Here is a 20,575-nt window from a genome sequence, read left to right on the forward strand (position 1 = left end):
TAAAGATAGTATCTTTTAACTTGACGAACTTCGATTCAATACTTTAAAGTGGGTATTTTTGAATGAGAGTTTAGTAACTCCTAATCAGAAAAAAATAATATCGGCAGATTATTGAGTTGGTTGAATTTTTTTTAAGTACTTACGAAAATCTTATTTTGAGTGGCTCCATTTTCTACCTTAAGGCGTCTGGCAATCTGCAAAGAAGGCATGATTTCTATCATCAAGCACGGTGCTCTGCTCTTGCAATCCTTCCGGATTTATCCAAATTGGCTTCTCTGTAATTCGAACCTCCTCCTCTCTTCTTCTCCTTGATGTTTTCTCCCATTGCAATGGTGTCTTCTTCTTGGGACTCTCCACTAAATCCATAAAAATGCACTCACTGTAGGTGTAGCTTCTCCGACCCACCAAAACTCACTGTCTGTCTATCTACCACTTATCCCCTACCTACCCACCTTGCCCATCTTCCATCATCTTCAACTCCCTCCTCAAAACCAGTCATTTTCGCCTGCTGGGTCTACTTCTACACGTGGCACGCACGCCGCTTGCAAGTAGACCAGAGCAGACCGCACCTTCTCTCTCTCGCTCTCTCTCTCTTTGTACCCATACGCCCTCCAATGTCGCCGGCCGGAATACTCGCCGGGATATGTCTCCTCGCGGCCCTTTACTGCGGGCTCGACCCGCTCGGGCGGAGCGCGGTGGCGAACTTCCCGGACTTCGAGGCGTACAAGGTCGACATGCCGCCTTGGTCGGATGTGCCCACCGAGAAGGACGCCGAGAACCTGTTGCAGAGGTCGGAGATTAAGTTCCTGAACCAAATACAAGGACCCGAGAGCATCGCCTTCGATCCTGCGGGTCGCGGGCCCTACACCGGCGTCGCCGATGGCCGTGTTCTGTTCTGGGACGGCGAGTCCTGGAAGGACTTTGCCTACACTTCGGGGAACAGGTCAGTCTGTCACTACTTTTTGAGCTTCTTGCAGATTGAGGCTCTCGAGGGCGTGTCGATGTCATTGCTTGTACCATGAACCATGAGCTGTGCAAGTTTTGATCTTTAACGAGAAAGAGAGGGAAAGACGGCTCAAAGTACGAATTTTTTTCCTTTTCCAGTAAAGCTTCTGACTTCACTTAGAACTAAACTATAAAGGCTAAGTTTAATCCTTTGAAGTGTGATACATGGACTTGGCATACTGTTTTAGTCCTCGTGTTCACTATATGCATAATGCTTTCAGAGCAGACAATCATTGACAAAGTTATAAAAGCTACAGAAGCCTTGAGATTGAGGAGTTAAAAGTGAAAACAAGAAGGCTATGGCCGCTCAAAGCGGGATCAGCCTACATCTGTGGCGGTTGTTGTTCTATAGAAGTTAAGGGTCATGACTATGTTCTGCCCCTGTTTCACCAGTTGTTATTCAACATAGATTGGGGCATGTGACTGCATGTCTACTTTTACTCGAACAAGTTGGTTACTTGTGCACTCTGTCATAAGCACGGTTCCTCGGAATTATTCCCTGGAAGAAGCCGAGTGTGACATGTATAGAAACTGTGAATCGAGCTACGATGATATCACCTGAGGAACATTCCATGTGGTATGACTGCATTATTCCATAGGATGCAGTTTTCTCACCGTGATCATATGTTGAAGCCAGGATGATCGAACTTGTTAGTTTGAGCTGAATCTGGATGAACATTTCAACATGCTTATTACGCACAATATTCTGATCACAAGTAATTGGCAATTGTCACTGCCTTGGTCTATAAGCCGGTGCTTGATAGTTCCAATATTCACTGAGGAATGCTGAGTCCCGTATTTGTGAATATGAATATGAACTGGACTGTTGTTGTTATTTGTCAATTTGATGGCTGCTGGCACATATCAGAATGTCTAATGAAGTTTCATGAGCTACTCACTCTAGTTGAAACCATTTCAGTTTCAATGTGTCACCATGATTTTAATCTTCAAGATGCTCCCTCTTGGAATTAAGTATTTGTAGGTGATGATCAGTCAGAAATGTTCCGCGTTTAGTTTTAGTCTCTCGTCTGAGGCACTTGGATACTGGTCATAAATCAGGCACAGTTGTTTGACCAAATTCACTTCATTCATGTAGTGTGATTATCCTACTTCTCTCCGATGGTGAAATGTTGCGTTTGTTTTAGTCTCGTCTGAGGCACTTGGATACTGGTCATAAATCAGGCACAGTTGTTTGACCAAATTCACTTCATTCATGTAGTGTGATTATCACATACTTCTCTCCGGATGCATTCTGTCTTTCAACACTATTGCCTTTAATTTCAGGTCAGGTCTGTGTGATCCAAAGCCATCACCTTTGAGTTACTTGAAAAATGAGCACATTTGTGGAAGGCCCTTGGGTCTTAGATTCGACAAGAGAACTGGCGATTTATACATTGCAGATGCATATTTCGGGTTGGTGAAAGTAGGTCCTGAAGGTGGATTTGCAACCTCACTTGCAACTGAAGCCTAAAGGAGTTCCTTTAAGGTTCACAAACGATCTTGACATTGATGAAGAAGGAAATGTCTACTTCACAGATAGCAGTACCAAGTACCAAAGGAGGTAAGAATGGCCGTTCCTCAACCTTTCCCAATCTTGGATTCGTTTCCCCATTGCTTCTTCTCTGTTTTGATTTGAGCTGATTGAAACTGCCACCTGTGAAGGTGGATGATACCTTATTTCTTGAAGAACTTAACATCATCCAATTAAGATGCCTATTTATTGAGTTTGGCCAACCTGGATTGAGTATTGGTGCTAAAATTTGGAGTGTAAGAGAGGAATGGTGGATGTGAGGCGATAATCAGTATTCACTAATTCCACTTTGGTGTATGGTCATAGGTCCCCTCTTATTATTTCGACCACCTACCCAGATTACCAATGATGTCTCTTGTTAATAATCAGGTTTCTCTTTTCTTAGACTATTGATGAACTAAGTAGCATCGATTCGACATGACACGACACAACACAACACTTCAACATGTCATTTCTCAAAAAATAGAGAATTTCGACACGTTGGGACACATTGTATGTTAAATATATATTCTTATATATACATGATAAATCTATTAGGGATTCACAATTATTATTATTATTTTTTTGGCTTGCTTGGTATATTAATTTTGGAGTGGCTAGGTACATGACTTAAATATGTATATTTTTGACCTCTAATTTATTGAAAATGCTTAAAATTGATCTCATGAGTGTCGAAATGGCGTGTTGGAATGCTGAGCTTGTGTATTGCTGGCTTGTCCGGAGTGCTGACCACTTGTCGGTTGCATGTGGAAAAAGTGTCGGAGTATTGGAGAGTGTCGAACACTACACGGAGGGCCTCGGAGAGCGTTAGTGCTTCCTAGCTAATGACCTTAAGCTCAATGTTTTGTCGACTCCATTCTAACGGTATCGGTGAGAGAAGAAAATTGAGCTAAAATTTCAATGATTTCTCAAATTCCTCTAGATTGTTGAGAAGGTGTCAAGATAGTTGTATTTTGGGGTAATGACGTGGGTGGTCCTTGAACTTTTCTTCAACATTTAATGTGGTCATTGAACTTCTTTTTTTGATTCAATTTGATCCATTAACTGTCAAAAATCCGCTCAATGTAGTCCCTTCATGAAGTGTATCACCATGTCACATGCATTTTTTTTTTATGTGGACTACCACACCGGTGTTTATTGGGCCAAAATAATGATGTGGACTGCCACATCATCTTCCCGAGTCATCAAATCCTTCTTTCCCTTTCTTTTGGGCAAAATAAAGAGAAGCAGAAAGATATAACATGGCGTGGACTCCTGCATGGCAAATCTAATGTCAAGTTAATTGAATTTATTGTCATGTCAGCTAATGGTGTTAGAATATTGAATGGACTACAATAATTGTAATAGTTCAAGAAGTAGATTGAAAAGAAAGTTCAAGGACCACGTTGAACATTAAAGAAAATTTCAGAGACCACCCATGTCATTATCCCTTTCTTTTTCTTGGGACCTTTTCTTTGATGTGTCATGGGCTCTGTTCCTATTTTATCATAACAAACATGTTAATCGCATGTCAAGTAATTAGGACACTATTAGGTTGGGTTGGATCTGAGGAGACCACTGAACTCCGAGAGGAGCAACACACATTAATTCTGCCCAGAAAATGAGTTATCCATTATTTTCTCTCTTTGCATTGTTAATGGTATTCAACTTGGCGGTCTGACCTAGTAACTTATTCATCAGGAACTTCATGCAGTTGGTTTTTTCAGCAGAAGGTAGTGGAAGGCTTCTGAAGTACAATCCGACCATGAAGGAGACCACGGTCCTCATGAGAAACATCCAGTTTCCAAATGGTGTGTCATTAGGCAAGGATGGATCCTTCTTGGTGTTTTCTGAAGGTGCCATTGGCAGGTCAGTCAAGTTCCATATGTTCCGAAGAGTGCATCTTTTTAATGCCACACTTCCTCCTCTCTCCTCATTTGCCAATTCTCGATGTCCTTCCAAGAATTCGTTGTTTTGCAACTTTGAGACTCTTCTCCCACGTAAACATTGGACAGAAATTCTACAAACTGTGGGACTTCCAGTTTCTAAAATTTTGGAGCCAGTCACAATGTAAGGATGTGATGAAAAAAGAAAAGGACTTTTAGCACGGGATTACTAAAATTTTAGTCCTTTAAGTTTCACATGGACTCATTTTCTATCGGCTGTTGTAGATTAAGGAAGTTCTGGTTAAAAGGCGAGAAGGCAGGGACTTCTGAAGTATTTGCTGTTCTACCCGGGTTTCCCGATAATGTCAGAACTAACAAGGACGGTGACTTTTGGGTGGCAATCCACTGTCGTCGAAGCATATATTCTTATTACTCTAGTCTCTACCCAAAACTCAGGAAACTCTGGCTCAAGCTCCCCATCTCAGCAAAGACGCAGTTCCAATTCCAAATCGGTGGCCGGCCCCATGCCATGGTCGTGAAGTACAGCCCGGATGGGAAGCTCGTGCAAATACTGGAGGACAGCGAAGGAAAGGTCGTCAGATCGGTCAGTGAAGTGGAAGAGAAGGATGGGAAGCTGTGGATAGGCAGCGTTCTCATGCCTTTCATTGCTGTTTACAGTTTAACTTGAGCCAAGAAACTGTTCTTGCTCTTATTACTCTAATGGCCAAAATAAACCATCATATGCTCACTTCCAGTTCAGGGGTTAGCCATTTCATAACAAAGGCATAGGTGTTGCTTTATTTCTGTTCTGTTCCTTTGCTCAGCATAACTTACAAACGATTGAGTGAGTTTGACACAGAAAGGGTGTTTATACTTGGGTCATAATGGAGGATATTATCATGTACGAATTTTTTCCGAGTTTCAGCTTATTGCTTCAGGCAATGCACGGTGAACGTATATAGCCATTAGCCCGAAACTGGAGTCCGGTTTTCAGTTATCAACTTCGGAAATATTAACCTAGTTAGATCCATCTTTTATTCTTCGAAGTCGAATGATGTCACCTTCATTCTCGAATTCTTGAGATCGCTATAAAGAACTCGAATAGCTAGAGTTTGTCGGAACTTCGAATACTCTTGCTAAGAAGCTGAGAATTTGGGGTTAACTGGGAGGTTTCTCTTGTTTCTGGGGCAATTGCTCAGCTAGTGACAGTCGGGTGATGGGCAGTGATGCTTGGATTGAGGCCGGCATCGACCGTTACATGGTGAAAAACCGATCTTGCAAGTAGATCCTCATTCTCAAGAATATAAATGTACGCGCAGGTTAGCTAGAAAACCATGGTGTGATTTACAGAAATGATGCGGAAATTGAGGCTGAAGGGACCCACCCGCTTGAGCTATTTTTTTTTTTTTTGGGTCGGATCCGGCTTGAGCTTTCAGAACCTATATATATTTGGGAGTTAATACTACGAAGAACCACAAATCGATACATCTGTGATAAATTTACACAAATTATTTATTTGACAATAAAAAATCTCAAACTGGTACACGTGATAAATTTAACTAAAACTAAATTTTTTATCATAAAAAATTTCAAATTGATACACATGAGACAAATTTATCTCAATATAAATTTTTTACTATAAAAAACTCCAAACGGGTGCACGTGTGGCAAATTTACTCTACGTTAGTTTACCCATATATTTGGGGTTAATACTCGAAAACCACAATCGTCCGTGATAAATTTACACAAATTATTTATTTGACAATAAAAATCTCAAACTGGTACACGTGATAAATTCAACTCAAGCTAAATTTTTTATCATAAAAAATTCCAAATTGATACACATGAGACAAATTTATCTCAATATAAATTTTTTACTATAAAAAACTCCAAACTGGTACACCCGTGACAAATTTACTCTACGTTAGTTTCCATTAAATTGAGTTAATATCACGAAAAACCCCAAACCGATACACTTGTGACAAACAGAAGGTAAAAACCTCAAATTGGTAAATCCGCCAACAGCCACCGGTCATCCAACTCGGTAATCTAACGTTAAAATCTAACTGAAATTAACGAAGGGTAAATTTATCACAGATATACCGGTATGGAATTTTTTTGTGGTAAAAAAATAATTTGTGGTAAACTTATCACATATGTACCAATTTGAGATTTTTTGCAGTCAAAATAATTTTAGGTAAATTTATCATAAGTGTACTGATTTGAAATTTTTCGTAATATTAACTATACATTGAGTGAAATGAACATGCATGCCCAAACTCTACTTCACTTTCCTCGGCTTCATGCCTTTTCTGAACTGAGCAAAGGAAGGAAAGATTTGAAGGGACGTGGTTTACTTCAGCTAGTTAGTAGTTAAGATACTTCCTTTCCCATAACTGTCAAAGCACGAACAGCTTTCCTATTATTTTTCCTCCACGTTTCCTCTCCCCAACTAAGCAGTGTTAATTCCCGTGCAAGTATACTCTTTCCCTCGAATAAAATATATGGATTCTCTTTCATGTCAAACCCACGATCATGTTAAAAACAAAGAAGCATATCATTCTTTAAGTTTGTATAACTTCTGCTCTGAGAGATTTCTGAACCACTTGCAGTGGACACCAGAAAGAACATAATGTAGTTGTTAAAACAGCAGCTTGTAAGGCAAGACTCTGTCAAAGGTTGTATTATTAAAATCCAATCAAGGCCCGATTGCATCTCCTCAAAAAAGGTCAAACATTGCGAACTCTAGTATCCAGAAGAATGGGGCAGTACAGAATAATTTCAGGTAAGCACTGAAAAGAATAATGAAGGGGAAAAGATTCTCGACTGGCTTTTGTTATTACAGGAAAGAATCATTTTATTGAGTTCCACGTTTCTGTAAAAGTTTTATTCAGAAGGGCAGATCACATCGTGCAAGGAGATGCCCTGTTTGTTCTTGAATACACACACTTTCCAAAAACACCCACCTTCACAACCACCTAAAAAGAAGCACTATGTACTAAGTAGTATATATGCTAGAACTCCTTCCCTCTTTTGAGAACCATCCACCCAGAAAAAATAAAGGACAAAAAGGAAGAAGACGAAACCGAAACGAAAATGATGAAATGGATTCAACTCCGACGTGCAGCCACCTGTTCCATTACTTTTTTTCTTTTTTACATCCTTAGCCAGTCATTCTCAGCGCATCTGCATCAAGAGAAAGCTAATTAGAACTAATCAGAGCAGGAAAAGCGAGTAGTAGCAGCTTGAAGGCTGCCAAAGTTTAGGTGATACTTCTTACCATCTATCTAAACCACTAGACCATGAGTAGATGCGAGATACTTATCACATGCTAAATTTTGATGAATGGTGTCAAGTACTTCTAGCATAATGGAGTGTTATAGTTGATGGTGAATGAACCATTTATAAAATTCCAAGTTTGGTGTGTAAATGGCCACTCTAACCACTGGATGTTGCTCTCTTACATCTTTTTAACTTTTGAGATGTGAGGATTTGATCCTTCTGTTGCTTTGGTTGTCGTAACACGAGTCCAAAGAAGCATTCAAATTTACTTAAAGAACCACCATCTGTAAACATGAAGGGTAGGAGAAAAACCATGGGAGCTCAGCTGGGAATAACATCTTGAGCTGCTCTTTTCAGGATCAATTGTTACATTAGAGATCAAGCAGAAGTAATTGAGCTAGTTTAGTTTCGAGAACTGTATCTGACTAGATCTGAGTTTTCAATTTGTCCATTGATTATGGGGGCTGAAAGAAATGGGATCTAAAAAAGAGCTAGAGTAAGTCGAGCAACTCAAAAACCAAACCTTAATTGCTTGTAGTGAAGCCTGTGTATAAGCAGGGGTTGAGTTTCATTGGCAACTGGTGAGTCGAGAATGCTGTCCGAAGGCGCTTAACATTTGGCATGTTAATTCCAGCAATTTCCCTGCCAAAACACATTTTCTTAGAATTTAGCAAAAAAGGAACTGTGCTTATGGAAATCATCTAAAGAATATGGAGGAAATTTCCTAGTTGATCTTAAATGCAATGAAGCGTATTACCACAGATGAAGCAGAAAAATAAATCTATATCTTGGCATGAAATTTACCAAAAGCTTTCTAAACCAGGCTACCAAATGAATCGCAGTGGCATTGGAAACAATAAACTCCTGTAGTGTAGCGTAGACATCATATAACTCCGTAAGTAATCTGCATCTCCTTTAGTAAGTAAGAAGGTTCCAACAAACAAATGGCGGAAGATCTCAAATATGCTCAAGTAATTATCATCTACTAAACTCAGTTTCCTGCCTCTTGTGGTACTTTAGCATTTGCTCGGGGGTTTCATATCGCAACTGTATTTCACAGAAGATGAAGATAAGATAATGACCTGGTCCATCAGTTTTGGCACAATGAAATGAGAGACATGAATTGTCTTTCCTTTGACAATCCCTTTGCTCGTGCATTAAGATTAATCAAGGGAAGGAAGAAGGCCCGTTCTCAACTAGCGGGCTCAAGGCATTCTCATACTAACAGTCCGATTTCTCCGGGAGATCATGAAGGTGAAACTACCCAAGTCCTATTCCTCATTTCCTTTGGACCTACTTCAACTTTATGTTCAAGGGCTTAACCTTTAACAGCGATAACAGAATTAGCATTTGGCACTAATTTTTAGGTTAATCATGTTATGTGTCTGCCTCTTGCAACCATTTTCAAACTAAATGAGTGCACAGACCCAAGAAACCTTTCGGTAACCTAGAGTATGACAAGAAGTTGGACGGAAACAAGCCACACATCTTTGTGAAACTGTGAAGTGTTGCAATCTCTGCGACACAATGATGCAGGCCGGGTAATCTGTGTCCATATATTGGTATAATCTTCCTTAGCACAATGTGGGTGCAAGTAATCAAACAGTGAAGAACTGCTTCTTTACTAAATTGAGGTTTTCGAAAAATCCACTTTAATAGGCTAATAGGATAGTTGATCTAAGAAATGACCGGAGAAACCATGTTCCGCGATTCTCTGACACCTCTCTTGTTCTAAAGGAACTGAAGCCAGTTCACTGTGATTATTAGCACATAACAATGTTTAAGCTCCAACTTTCCTGTGATTTCAGTATACTCAGAAACTTCAGGCCACAGTTCACAATATCAACATGCCAGTCGCTGTATTCAGTCGCAACCTCAAGCCAATAAACTCCCCAAAACTGCTCCGTTCTTCTTTTCGGAGATCAGTACGGAAACAAAACAAAGTCGTCCTAAATTTAGGAAGCTGCCTCAGATAATCTCGAGCGTAAATCAGCATGAACTTCAACGGTAAAATTGCGTGCTATGAGACAAGATCCTTAAACGACATCAACAATGAGTTCGTACCATCCAAGGAGAAAGCAACGTACCTCTCCGGGGCTTGGCCACAACCTTGGTGGGCGTTTTCTTCTCGACCTTAGCCTCCGTCGTCTCCTCCGGTGGAAACAAAACCCCATCGATGCCCTGCACGGAAATCCGCCCGTCCGTGTAAATATCCGGGTCGAACAAGTACGCCGAACCCTCGCCCTGCCCGAACTTGACCGAACCATCCGCTTCCTGCGCCACCATCTTGTGAGGCAACCTCAACGTCTCATACCTCACCTTTCCGAACCTCCGGACCGCGTTATACATACTCTCCTCGGTCTGGTACTCCGGTATCAAGTGGTAGTACATGATCTGCTCCGGCGCGCCCGGCTCACTGAGCTGGTCCGTCGTGAGCTTGGCCATGGCTTCGTCGTTCGGTGCCAGGACAGTCAACACATACCCTTCCGACACTAATCTCCCCATCTCTGAAGCTAGAGAAGTCAAGTTCACGAGAATGTCCGCCATTTCGTTGTAACCCCCGTAGTGAAGCAGTGTGTGGATGAAGTCCTTCACCTGCGCCTCGCCGTCGAAGTGGTGGTGCGGCCCTCCGGGCCCAGGCGCCGGCGCAGGCGCGAGGGAGGGGCCCGGCGCCATCGCGTCGTATATCGGGAGCGCCGGCGGCGACCCAGCCTTCGCCGGCGGTGCCGGCTTCTTGAGCCGGTGAGTCCTAGGGTCGACCTCCGGAGCTCCCTCCGGCTTCACGGCGGTGATAGAGCGTAGACTCCTGCGCCGGTTGAAGTCGTCCTGCACGGACTGCGGGATCAACAGCTGCTCGATGCCGTGGATCACTCCGTCGGGGCGGGTCACGGCGTCGGCGTGGATCACACGCGCCCGATCCACTTCCCTCTCCCCGGACTCCCGCTTCGCCAGGCGTAGTCGGTGGCTGGACAGAGAGAGCGCCTCGTGGGGCTCCGCAGCCGACTGAGTTGACTCGGGCCAGTTGGCCGAGTCGATCCGGGACGGCACAATGTGGAACATCAGCAGCGTCTGGAGGGACCTGAGGTTCCGCGGCTCGAGCAGGAAGCGCTTGAACTCCGGGTCGAGATCTCGCTCTAGGGCTTCGTTCTTAGGCGCGAAGATGGTGATGTTGTGCCTGCCGACAGTCTCCTCGAGGGTCTGGAGGAGCAGCGCCTTCTCCACCAGCTCGGCCAGCTCGGTGTAATGCGAATCGAGCAATGCCACGAGGATGGAGTTGGAGTTTATCTGGCCGGGGCCGGAGCCGGTGGCGGCCGACGTCGGCCGGGGGTGGGAATGCTCGGGCAATGCGGGGCACATCCCGGCGAGGAACACCAGGGAGGCGAAGAAGAAGAAGAACACGGTAGGGACGCCATCGATGCGAACATCCATGGCGAGAACGGAATGTAGATTCAGAACGGAGGGGGAGGGAAGAAGAAACCGCAGTAGAGAGAGAAAGTCAAGGGCGTGAGAGTGTGTGCTGTTTTATTAGAGAGAGAGAGAGCCGTCTCGCTCTTCTTTCTTTCTTTCTCCGTGGCTTCGTGGTTGGTGTAGAGATTACAGTTGGGAGTGCTGCCTGGAGGATAGTTCATGTGGGCCTTTATCTAAATTTATTTTATTGCTCTTTAGTCCTTTTGTTTTTTCCTTTTGTTGTTTCAAGGCCTGTCGTTTTCGGTTTTCATTAACTTCGGTGCGGTGACTCTACTGCCCTCATTTCCCCTTTTCCTTCCATTTTTCGAATTACAGAATATACTAAATAAATGCTTGTAAATAAATAAATAAATAATCTCAGGAAATGATTTCTAAAGTTTAATCATTGTGTGCTCATGGCAAAGATAATCGCTTGGACGGGCTACCGGCTGAGAAGGTCAAAAAGGCCTTGAGCGGGACCCGCCTACTGGCCGACGAAAAGACCTGACGTTGCCTTTGCTTCTAAGCACGCCCATTCCCCCTTCCCCGCTTGGGCTTCTGGTTCGAGACTTGGGCTCCAATCCAGGCTTTTCCGGTTCACGTGATTAATTTATCTAACTCTTTTTTCGCTCCCCTCGTGCTTTTTACGTGGTTTTCAAATATATTAATCAAAAAAATAAAATTATATATTAAGCAAGGACTCCGTAGTCGAGCAACTCTCGGAAAAATGCTTTTCTCGCTCCGACTTGCAAGTCGATGTTAGGATGTGGTTCGTATTACCATTTAATAGAAAGACGTGGGATTTTGTTTCGGCGTGAGCGGCAAGGGACAACGGTCTCGTGACGCTAGAGAATTTTCATAGTTCAAACCCTTATTTTATTGATATTCTGGGCCTAGGCTCACGAATACATACTATTAAACATAATTTCTTTCTTTTGTAATCGAGAGTTGTAATGGGGATATGCAATAGTGAAATCTTTTACTAGATATAGCTCTAGTTTAAGGGTAAATCGAAATAAATTTTATGACTCGATTTTTTTTTTTTTTAATTTTGAGTCTCTATTTCGTTGTGTTTATGCGCATAATCCCAACATTTGAACGAACGCTCGAGATGGTTATTAATCATATTCTCGAGTTGGGGTTTTTCACATTGTAAAATGGGCCGATGGTCGATTTATAAATACAAGAAAAATCATCATCTTTTAATCTAGGTTTAAGAACGAGAGAGGCCAAAAATCACCCAACATCGGTATTAAAGCGCGGGTTACCAACAAGTCTGAACTCGATAGTCATACAAGAGAAATTCGAATTGTTGCGGCTCCGACACAAAGCTCGATATGTGATGGAAAGATTTGTTGGGGTTATTTCACATCGATTATAAAAAGAGCTGGTAGTCGATTTATAAGTATGAAAAAAGATCTTATTTTTTGAGTCAATTTTTAGAACGAGAGAGAGGTTTAAGATCGGTCAATTCAAGTCGCGGTTAATGATGGCAAAATGAAGAAGAAAAGCACGATCCATGCACGCTCGTGGACAAATCTACAGGAAGCATCCTATGCTTCGCTTTTTTTTTTTTGGTAGCTCCCTTCTCTTGACCGAACCATACACGACCGACGCTAAAACTCACAGGTGGGGCCTCGGCTAATTATTTCGGAACGTCGCCATATGAAAACGAGAGAGCAAGAGATTATTTGTATTTTTCCTCTTTCTTTTTATTTATATAAAATTTAAATTTAAATTAATATTCATATTTATGTTTTATTTTTTATATTTTTTCGGAGAATGGGCATGCAAGAGTTGAAAATGGATGATTAACGGGGAGAGCTGGCAAATGGCGAGGACAAAAATAGAGAGGACAAAAATAGAGAGGACCATAAAGGGTCGTAGGCAAAATTGCCCACAGATTCATACTTGCTTTTATTTTCCCAGCAGAAGCTGAGCTGTCGTTGTCCCCCATCATTTTCCTTCGATTTTGTTTTGTTTTTTGGGGAGATTATTTCCACTGTACATTGAAGAGAGAATCTGCACACCATTACGCGGTTCGGGCCGCTCCGGAGAAGAATCGGGGACGGACGTTGGCCGTGATGCCCGTCGCTTGCGTAAAATGTACGCGAACCTCGTTCCGATTGACCCTGTTCTGACCGACTCGTTCCAACCCGGAAAAGCTCGGCCCCGTTTTCACGTTCCCGGGGTCGGGCAACAAGCCAACGTCGCGTCGCGTCTAGCGTTAGCGTTACGGGAATAGATTAGCGAAAGCGAAACGCGTGAAAAGAAGACGGGGGAGCCGGGGAGGGGAGTGTCCGAAACAGAGGGACTTTCTCTCCCCGACGGGGACGTCTCTCCTGCTCGAGGGCCGCGGGTCGTTCTCATTGCCCGATTTTGTCTTGGCTTCATCTCGGCCGTCGGATGATCCCCCCGGGGTTAGGTGACGCGTGCAATTTTGGGCGTGGATGGGAATGAACGCCAATATCGAACCTCGTGATTTTGTCTTGGCTGAAGCAAATTACATGCGAGTCTCGGACAGCAGCGTCGTTTAAAACAGGGGCGGTGGGAGTTTAGCTTCGTAACCAAACGGGGCGGTGTCTTCTTGTGGACCTTTCCGACGCTAGAATGGGCCCCGACAGATTGTCGGTGGCACTCTATAGTGCCACACCCCCTCTCTTTTTATTGGCATTTTTGCCCCTTTTTTTTTATTGGTCGACGTTTTCGAGTACGTTTTGCTCTTTTATTTTTTTTTTTCCTTTTTTTTTTTTGGGTCTAAACACTTCTTGCTTCGCGTTGGATAATTTTGTCGAGTGCGGTTTAATCGTTTGTTTTACGACGATGGCTAAATAACTGATTACCGATTGGAAAATGGTGGGTGGGGCCATCCAAAAGCTCGGCCCCGACTTCACGTTCTCGGCCCATAGGCGTAACTGAGCTCCTAAAAGTGAGTTGGGCCGTGGATGTCTGCTCGGGCAGGGAAAAGATGTTTTAGAAAAAAAAAATAATTGGGAATCGATTTCGTGAGAAAAAAAGAAAAAGGAAGCCGGGAGGGAAGCATGGGAAATCGAACTCGAGAACTCTAGCCTCTAATTTCATGGGGTCTCGATATGCATTCGTTTTTGAATGTAGGGATATTGATTTGGCCATCAAAAGATCCCCGGGGAGACATTAGAAGTAGATTTGGGAATGAAGCGTAAATAACGCATCATAAACTTATTGTATTAGTACCAATTTAGTCATAAACCTTTTTATGCCAGTCTCGGACGGCAGCGTCGTTTAAAATTGGGCATTGGCAATTAAGTTCCTAAACCTTTTATTAGGTGTCAATTCAATCCTAAATCTTTCCGACAGTGCCAATTTAACCCCTAAAAATTTTGCATTTATACTCAATTGAGTCCCTCGGCTAATTTTGATTCTCTTTTTATTGGCATTTTGACGTCAATTTTTTATTGGTCGACGTTTTCGCGCACGTCGTGCTATTTTTTTAATTTTTTTTTGATATTTTTTAAAAATCTTGCTTCGCGAAAAATAATTTTGAAAAAACAAAAAATGCGGTTAAATTTTTATTTAATGGCAATAATAAAATAACTGATTACCGATTGAAAAATGGCAAGTTGGGGCCATTCAAGACGTGGCCCGGCCCACGACAATTAATGGCCAGGCGTAACGAGCTCTTAAAAGTCAAAGTTGGGCCGTGGAACTCAATTGGTATAAAGGTAAAAGATTTTTACGAATTGGCAACAATAAAAAAGGTTTGGGACTAAATTTGGAGCATCAATAGAATGTTTAAGATTTAATTGGCACAGGGAAGGTGGAAAGTGGGATTTCGAACTGAACTCTAGCAAAAAAAAAAAAGGGGTCTACGACTATGAATTGACATTTGAATACAGGGATATTGATTTATGAAATTTTACAACATTCTCCCAAAGAGATTTCAATGAATCGATTTGGTCGATTCTACATACATTTTAAGTTCCTTGGACAAATTTGAAGGGGTGTAAAGGGATTCATGCATTGGGAAAAGAGCTTATTCTTTCTTGCTTCTACTACTATTTTACGTCGATTTATTGAGAGATGATTTGTTCCAACACCCAAACAACATTATAACTCAATCCATTCAAACCATTTTCTCTTCCCCTCTCCAGTAATTATTTTAAACTAAGCTAAGCGTTTGTATCTCTTATTTGATAATATATGCGAAAACCATTTTCTCTTCCCTTCTCCTGTAATTATTTCAAACCATTTTCTCTTCCTTTCTTCCATTCAAACCATTTTCTCTTCCCTTCTCCGTTCAATCCTTATTGCTCCACCCAAACTAAGCATTTAATTTTAAAACAATGACACTAGTATGTGTAACTTATACGATCCCATATTTATATCTTTAGTATCCCCTTGATTGGTTTTGGTGGCTAAGGATCCGACGCATGTGATCAAGACCATGATACGATTCGATCCCAACATCAACAAGTGCGAACAATCTCGTATTTGGATCTCTAAGCTCGCGTCTTAACTGATCCATAGGGTTAGCGAAGTATTTGATAAGTTTGGAGTTTTATATCCAAGGTGGGCTTTCTCAAAAGAAAAAAAAAAACAAACACAATGGCTGGGCTCGGCAAGGTAAAGGTATGCCCAGAAAGAATTTTCAATAGCAGTCCAATTAGAAATCTTATAATGAGCCCAATGAGCCACTTCACACTGTTCACGGTATCGACCAACATCCTTTGCCCCTTGCGACATAGGGCACAAGCATGTATTTATTTATTTATTTATTTTTTTTTATTGAAACAAGCATGTATATTTGAGAACCTGGCTAATTCCACGAATAAATGAGTGGATGAAGGAAAGATGAGGAAATGTTTTCCTCTTCTCAAAAAGAGGAAATCATTTTTCTCACTTTTGAAGGCGTTTTTTTTTCACGAGTGGAAAATATTTTCCTCGACTCGTTTATTTTTCGTGAACATAATGCCATAAAATCTGAAAAATATTTTCCTATAATTTATTTTCCGCAAGACGAATGGAGTCTAAATATTTAACTAATTTTTTTTTATGTAGTCCTCAATAGCACTCAAACGAGTATCCACCCATTGTGATAATTATATTTTCAAAAATAGCGTAACTTATGTAATATCAAATTATATGGCATGAAAAACTGTAAGTGCAGCCACGCCACACAACTATAACAGCGGTTTATTCTTCAGTGTTTAATCACTATCATCTTGATTGCTGTATAATTCCTTTGTTATTAATACCCATCACTAATAAAAATAGAAGTTTTTAGATTACCGATGCTTATAACTTCATGGCATAATTGATAGAGAAATGAGTGACGATCTTTTAATCTCCGGTGAGAATACTAGTTTATTCCGGATCACAAAATGCGTGTTCTTGAATTAATTTCAGTTTTTGCATATATACTCTTCCCCTATTCGGTACACAAGTCGGTTCATTTTCACCATTTTTGCCATCCTAGAAGCCTGTTAGGAGCCATTCCTTATCAAAACCCTCCGGCCTTGGCGACCACTCATCGCTTTTGTCGGATTGGGTTGCTACAAGCCTGAATCCAACAATAATAGGGGCGGCATGGGTCTTGCTAGCTTTGGGTGATTGCTAGAGTAATAACATGTTGCATGCCACAAATCCTCGAAGCAGTAGACACCACAATAATTTTTAAATGTTTGTTATTTATTTTTGTGTGGCTTAAAATACACTATTAATCTCATAGTAAATTAATGATAGTCACATAATCATTTATTTTATGCAATAAAATTGACATGGATCCTCGTCTAATAACCATTGCTACAAAGCAAATAGTGTATTTTTTTTTTCAATCTTGAAGTAGCCATCAGGGGCGAGCAAGACGGAACAACGGAATTGGGAATCGTCCAAATCAAACCGAACATTAAATTGTAATCGATGATTTTCAACCCGATTCCCAAATTCAGGGGGAATCGGATTGCTCGGGCCCGATTGATTATTATTATTACTATTTTATTTTTGTATGTCTTAAATGAAACCTAATAATCCATTGGTTATTGTTTTATTTCTTAAATGCAACCTAATATAAATTAATTTATTAAAATTTAAAGTCCGCATTGCTCACCCCTATTAATAATCAATTGGTTTCATTGGACCGCCCGGGAATCGCACCGGAATGACCCGGGTCCGCCTGATCTTAGGACCATTTGTTACGATTCCCGATTCCAGAAACGGGGAACCGATTCTTCTAGTCGGGTTCTTGGTTCTCAATGGGACCCCCCTAGTGCATGGCAACATATTATGATATCGTGCCCTGAAATTAAAAATGATGAGAAACCTGTTTGGTAACGTACATGATTCTAATCCTAAAATTTTTCGATTTTGATCCCGGAACAATTTTAGAGCAGAAACAAGAATAAAAACAAGTTGATTCTCTATTCTAGAACCACTTTTAGAAAAAAAAAAAAAAAAAAGAAAAAAATCAAATTTTTTTTTGGAAAAAAAAAAAAGTAGAAAAAGAAAAGAAAAGAAAAGAAAAGAAAAGAAAAAATACTTAAAAAATAAGAAATACTTTAGTAATAAAAACAATAGTTTTTTTTTATAATAATAGAATAATTTAATAAAAATATATATTTTAGGAAAAAACAAAATTTTAAAAAATAAAAAATTGAAAAAAATTAAAAAAATTCTCTAGATTTGTATTGCATTCTTAACAAAATATAAGAAATAAATATGCTTTGATTTGGTTAAACATAGAAATGTTTAAGTAATACTGGTCAGATCGGGTATGAGTTTGGTTAAATATAGAAGTATTTAAGTGCAAATTCATGACAAAAATTCAAGTGCAAATTGCCCATTAAGTTTATGTTTTTACTTATGAATTTTTCATATATCTTTATGCTCCACGAAATAAATAGATTAATTATGAATTATGAATAATCTGTATTCATTTTATTAGTTATGCTTTATATGTTGATTTCATAGCGACATGATGTAATCATTTGACTTTGAAGAAAATAATTGGGAAGAGAAATTGTTCATGAGAATAAAAATTCCGTGTAGTTGCCAAATGCATTTGTGCAGGGTGACCAAACGTATTTTGATTTTTTAAAACTTATCCAGAGAATAAAATAAAAAAAAATTAATTTTGATCAAAGGCACTTTTTTGGATCAGAATTCTGATGAGAATCGTTGCCATGCGAAGTCTCCTAGTTGCCATCACATGTTGTGAATCTCGAGGTTGCACGCTTACAACTGGCAAAGCAGAGCAAGAAAGGTCTTCATTTGACCAGACACAGAAAGCAGGAAAAGGAAGTCTCGGCTCAACAACGTGGAGTTTCAACTTGCATGTATCAGCATGCAGATGTTCCAAATGATTACCGAAAGAACCAAAAAAAGTTATTGTCCGACTCCACATTTTCCTGATCACATAGAACACATTAATTTCGCCTAGTTTTCCTTTTACCAAAAGTGAATCCCGTCACGAAAGTCATCGTGATCAATGGTTGAGATCGATCTGATCAGCATGATCCGTGATCCCTATAATATTTTTCTTCCTATTAAGGATTCTCCACGTTAATAGCTCACAGACAGATTTAGCGAACACAGTTCAGCTCCGCTGTCACCTTCCAGGCTCTACCCGTGCTCCACACAAGTTGTAACCAATCCGGGAAAACAAAACTCACTTCAGGCAATAATTTTCTTGCATTTTCTGGGAAAATTCGTGTTGGTTCAAGTTCTCTCCTCCAGGGGTCCATGAGGAGATGGAAACCCACGAAGCCCAGACTCGACCCTTTGCTAGTCCCCTCAACGTCACCATCACAATCAACGTGGAAGATCAGCCTGGTCCTTTTTCTCTGCTCGTTTGAACTTACCCAACATCTGCATTATGCCGATGGTCCCCGTCTTCGCCGAAGAACAACATCATCGTCGACCGCGAGCTAATTCTTTGGAAACCCTCCTAGATATAAGGATATCAAGGGCTGACGTTGATTCTGCAGGTACTTGGAAGCCAAGGACGGCCACATTCGAATTCTGGTCGCCTCCGCAGATGCTGCGTCACCTGTTTATTTCACGGCTAGGATCTTTGTTTCTGGATGCCGCCATGTACTCCTTCGATTGTCTAGTGCGGGGTGGCATTGGGTTCGACAACCAAACCGCAATGTTTACTGTACAGACGAGCGATGTGGTTTTGGCTCAAGACTTGTTGGTTGCCAACGCGTGGGCACGGCGCTCTTTCCCCTCGAAGATTATAACAGAGTTGGTGCTTTCAATTACCAATGTGTTTATAGGCTCAATGCGGGCAGAGCCATCGTCATTTCGCAGAAAAACACATTGGGGAGGTATTGGTTGACCGATGCCAAGCATCTCGAGGACAAATTCCTGGCCAAAAGCATTTCTGTCCGATCCAAAGTCATCAAATATCCCGAGATAGTGCACCCGTCGATTGTCCTGACCACCTTGTATGCATATGCCATCAAGACGGATAATGCAAAACTTACAAAAGACCGAACTTCAACTGGAACTTGGATACCAATGCGAGCTTTTGACTAAGCGGTCAGGCTAGACTTCTGCGATACGGTAAACAAGCCGTTCAATGACCTCTACTTCCACGTGTCTATCAAACGGAAGACACCGATATCCGGTTTGGACTTGTTGACTGTAAAGATATTGGGTTTGAATTATCTACCCGGATGATCGACGGGCTAAAATTTCAAGTTAGTCCGATGAATCAAGTCATCGGCCTAGGGAACGCCATCTCGAATGGTGTGGAGATCTTGATAAAGAGCAACTCTGTGAATAAATTGGACGGGGTTGATGGGAGACAAAAGGCTACACCATCTGCTCGCAACTCACCTGCCACAGTTGGATTCACCATGACCTGCACCAGCAGCACGAGCGTCACGAGCGGCAAGACCACGTTATGATCCCACAGCTGGAATTTCTACCAGTCCCACTTTCGTACTCGGTCCATACTTCTCCTTCACGGAAATAAAAGAAGCGACCGAGAACTTTGACTCTAATGCAGTGATCTGCGTTGGGGTTTTCGCCGATGTTTATTTGGGAACAACCAATGACAGACTAGTCCGATGTTCGCTCGTTCGAGGTGGTTTTACTTGAGGTACTATGTGCAAGGCCGCGCTCCCGAGAGAGGCAGTGTACCTGGCTGAATGAGCAATGCAGTGGAAGACAAAGGGGCTGTTTGACGGGATCATCGACCCGCTCCCTCTCCGGCCGTCGCTTCGTCCACTCCGTCCCCTGGGGCCATCCCTATTTGTATCCAGAAGAAAGGAACGAGCAGACTGAAGCTTGTGCTGTCGGCAACCACTCTCGAACCGACATGTACTGCGATTCGATCTTTAGACGACTCATGGCAAGATAGTGAGCAGCGAGCGGAGGTGAACACCCCGTGCCTTTTAAGTTGTCAATGTTCTTGCATTTTTTGCAGTTTTGGTGCTGAGCTTTCACTCTTCTGTTCTGCTAT

The 20,575-nt window shown here is 41.6% G+C and overlaps 2 protein-coding genes across 2 annotated transcripts; one reads left to right on the plus strand and one right to left on the minus strand.

Moving 5' to 3' along the window:
- The first annotated feature begins 370 nt into the window (after positions 1–370).
- Positions 371–5,323, plus strand: LOC115734216 (protein STRICTOSIDINE SYNTHASE-LIKE 3-like). Its single transcript, XM_030664851.2, is given in 5 exon segments — positions 371–943; positions 2,290–2,473; positions 2,475–2,566; positions 4,217–4,384; positions 4,687–5,323. Coding segments are annotated over 5 exon segments (1,176 nt in total). The 5' UTR covers positions 371–614; the 3' UTR covers positions 5,090–5,323.
- A 1,917-nt stretch (positions 5,324–7,240) lies between these two features.
- LOC115734214 (fasciclin-like arabinogalactan protein 17) lies at positions 7,241–11,276 on the minus strand. The gene is made up of 3 exons (XM_030664846.2): positions 9,771–11,276; positions 8,207–8,325; positions 7,241–7,587 (listed from the first exon to the last, which is right to left on the minus strand). The coding sequence occupies exons 1-2, from the start codon at positions 11,110–11,112 to the stop codon at positions 8,252–8,254; spliced, it is 1,416 nt and encodes a 471-aa protein (XP_030520706.1). The 5' UTR covers positions 11,113–11,276; the 3' UTR covers positions 7,241–7,587; positions 8,207–8,251.
- Positions 11,277–20,575: the final 9,299 nt, after the last annotated feature.

The sequence above is a fragment of the Rhodamnia argentea genome, chromosome 6 (genome assembly GCF_020921035.1).
Source record: "Rhodamnia argentea isolate NSW1041297 chromosome 6, ASM2092103v1, whole genome shotgun sequence".
NCBI lineage: Eukaryota > Viridiplantae > Streptophyta > Magnoliopsida > Myrtales > Myrtaceae > Rhodamnia > Rhodamnia argentea.

Bases quoted from the DNA above. Each gene is read 5' to 3' on its own strand.
- LOC115734214 (XM_030664846.2), bottom strand. From the start codon at position 11,112: ATGGATGTTCGCATCGATGGCGTCCCTACCGTGTTCTTCTTCTTCTTC. The intron at 8,326-9,770 runs GTACGTTGCTTT...GTGTTTTGGCAG, and splicing joins TGTGGCCAAGCCCCGGAGAG to GGAAATTGCTGGAATTAACA.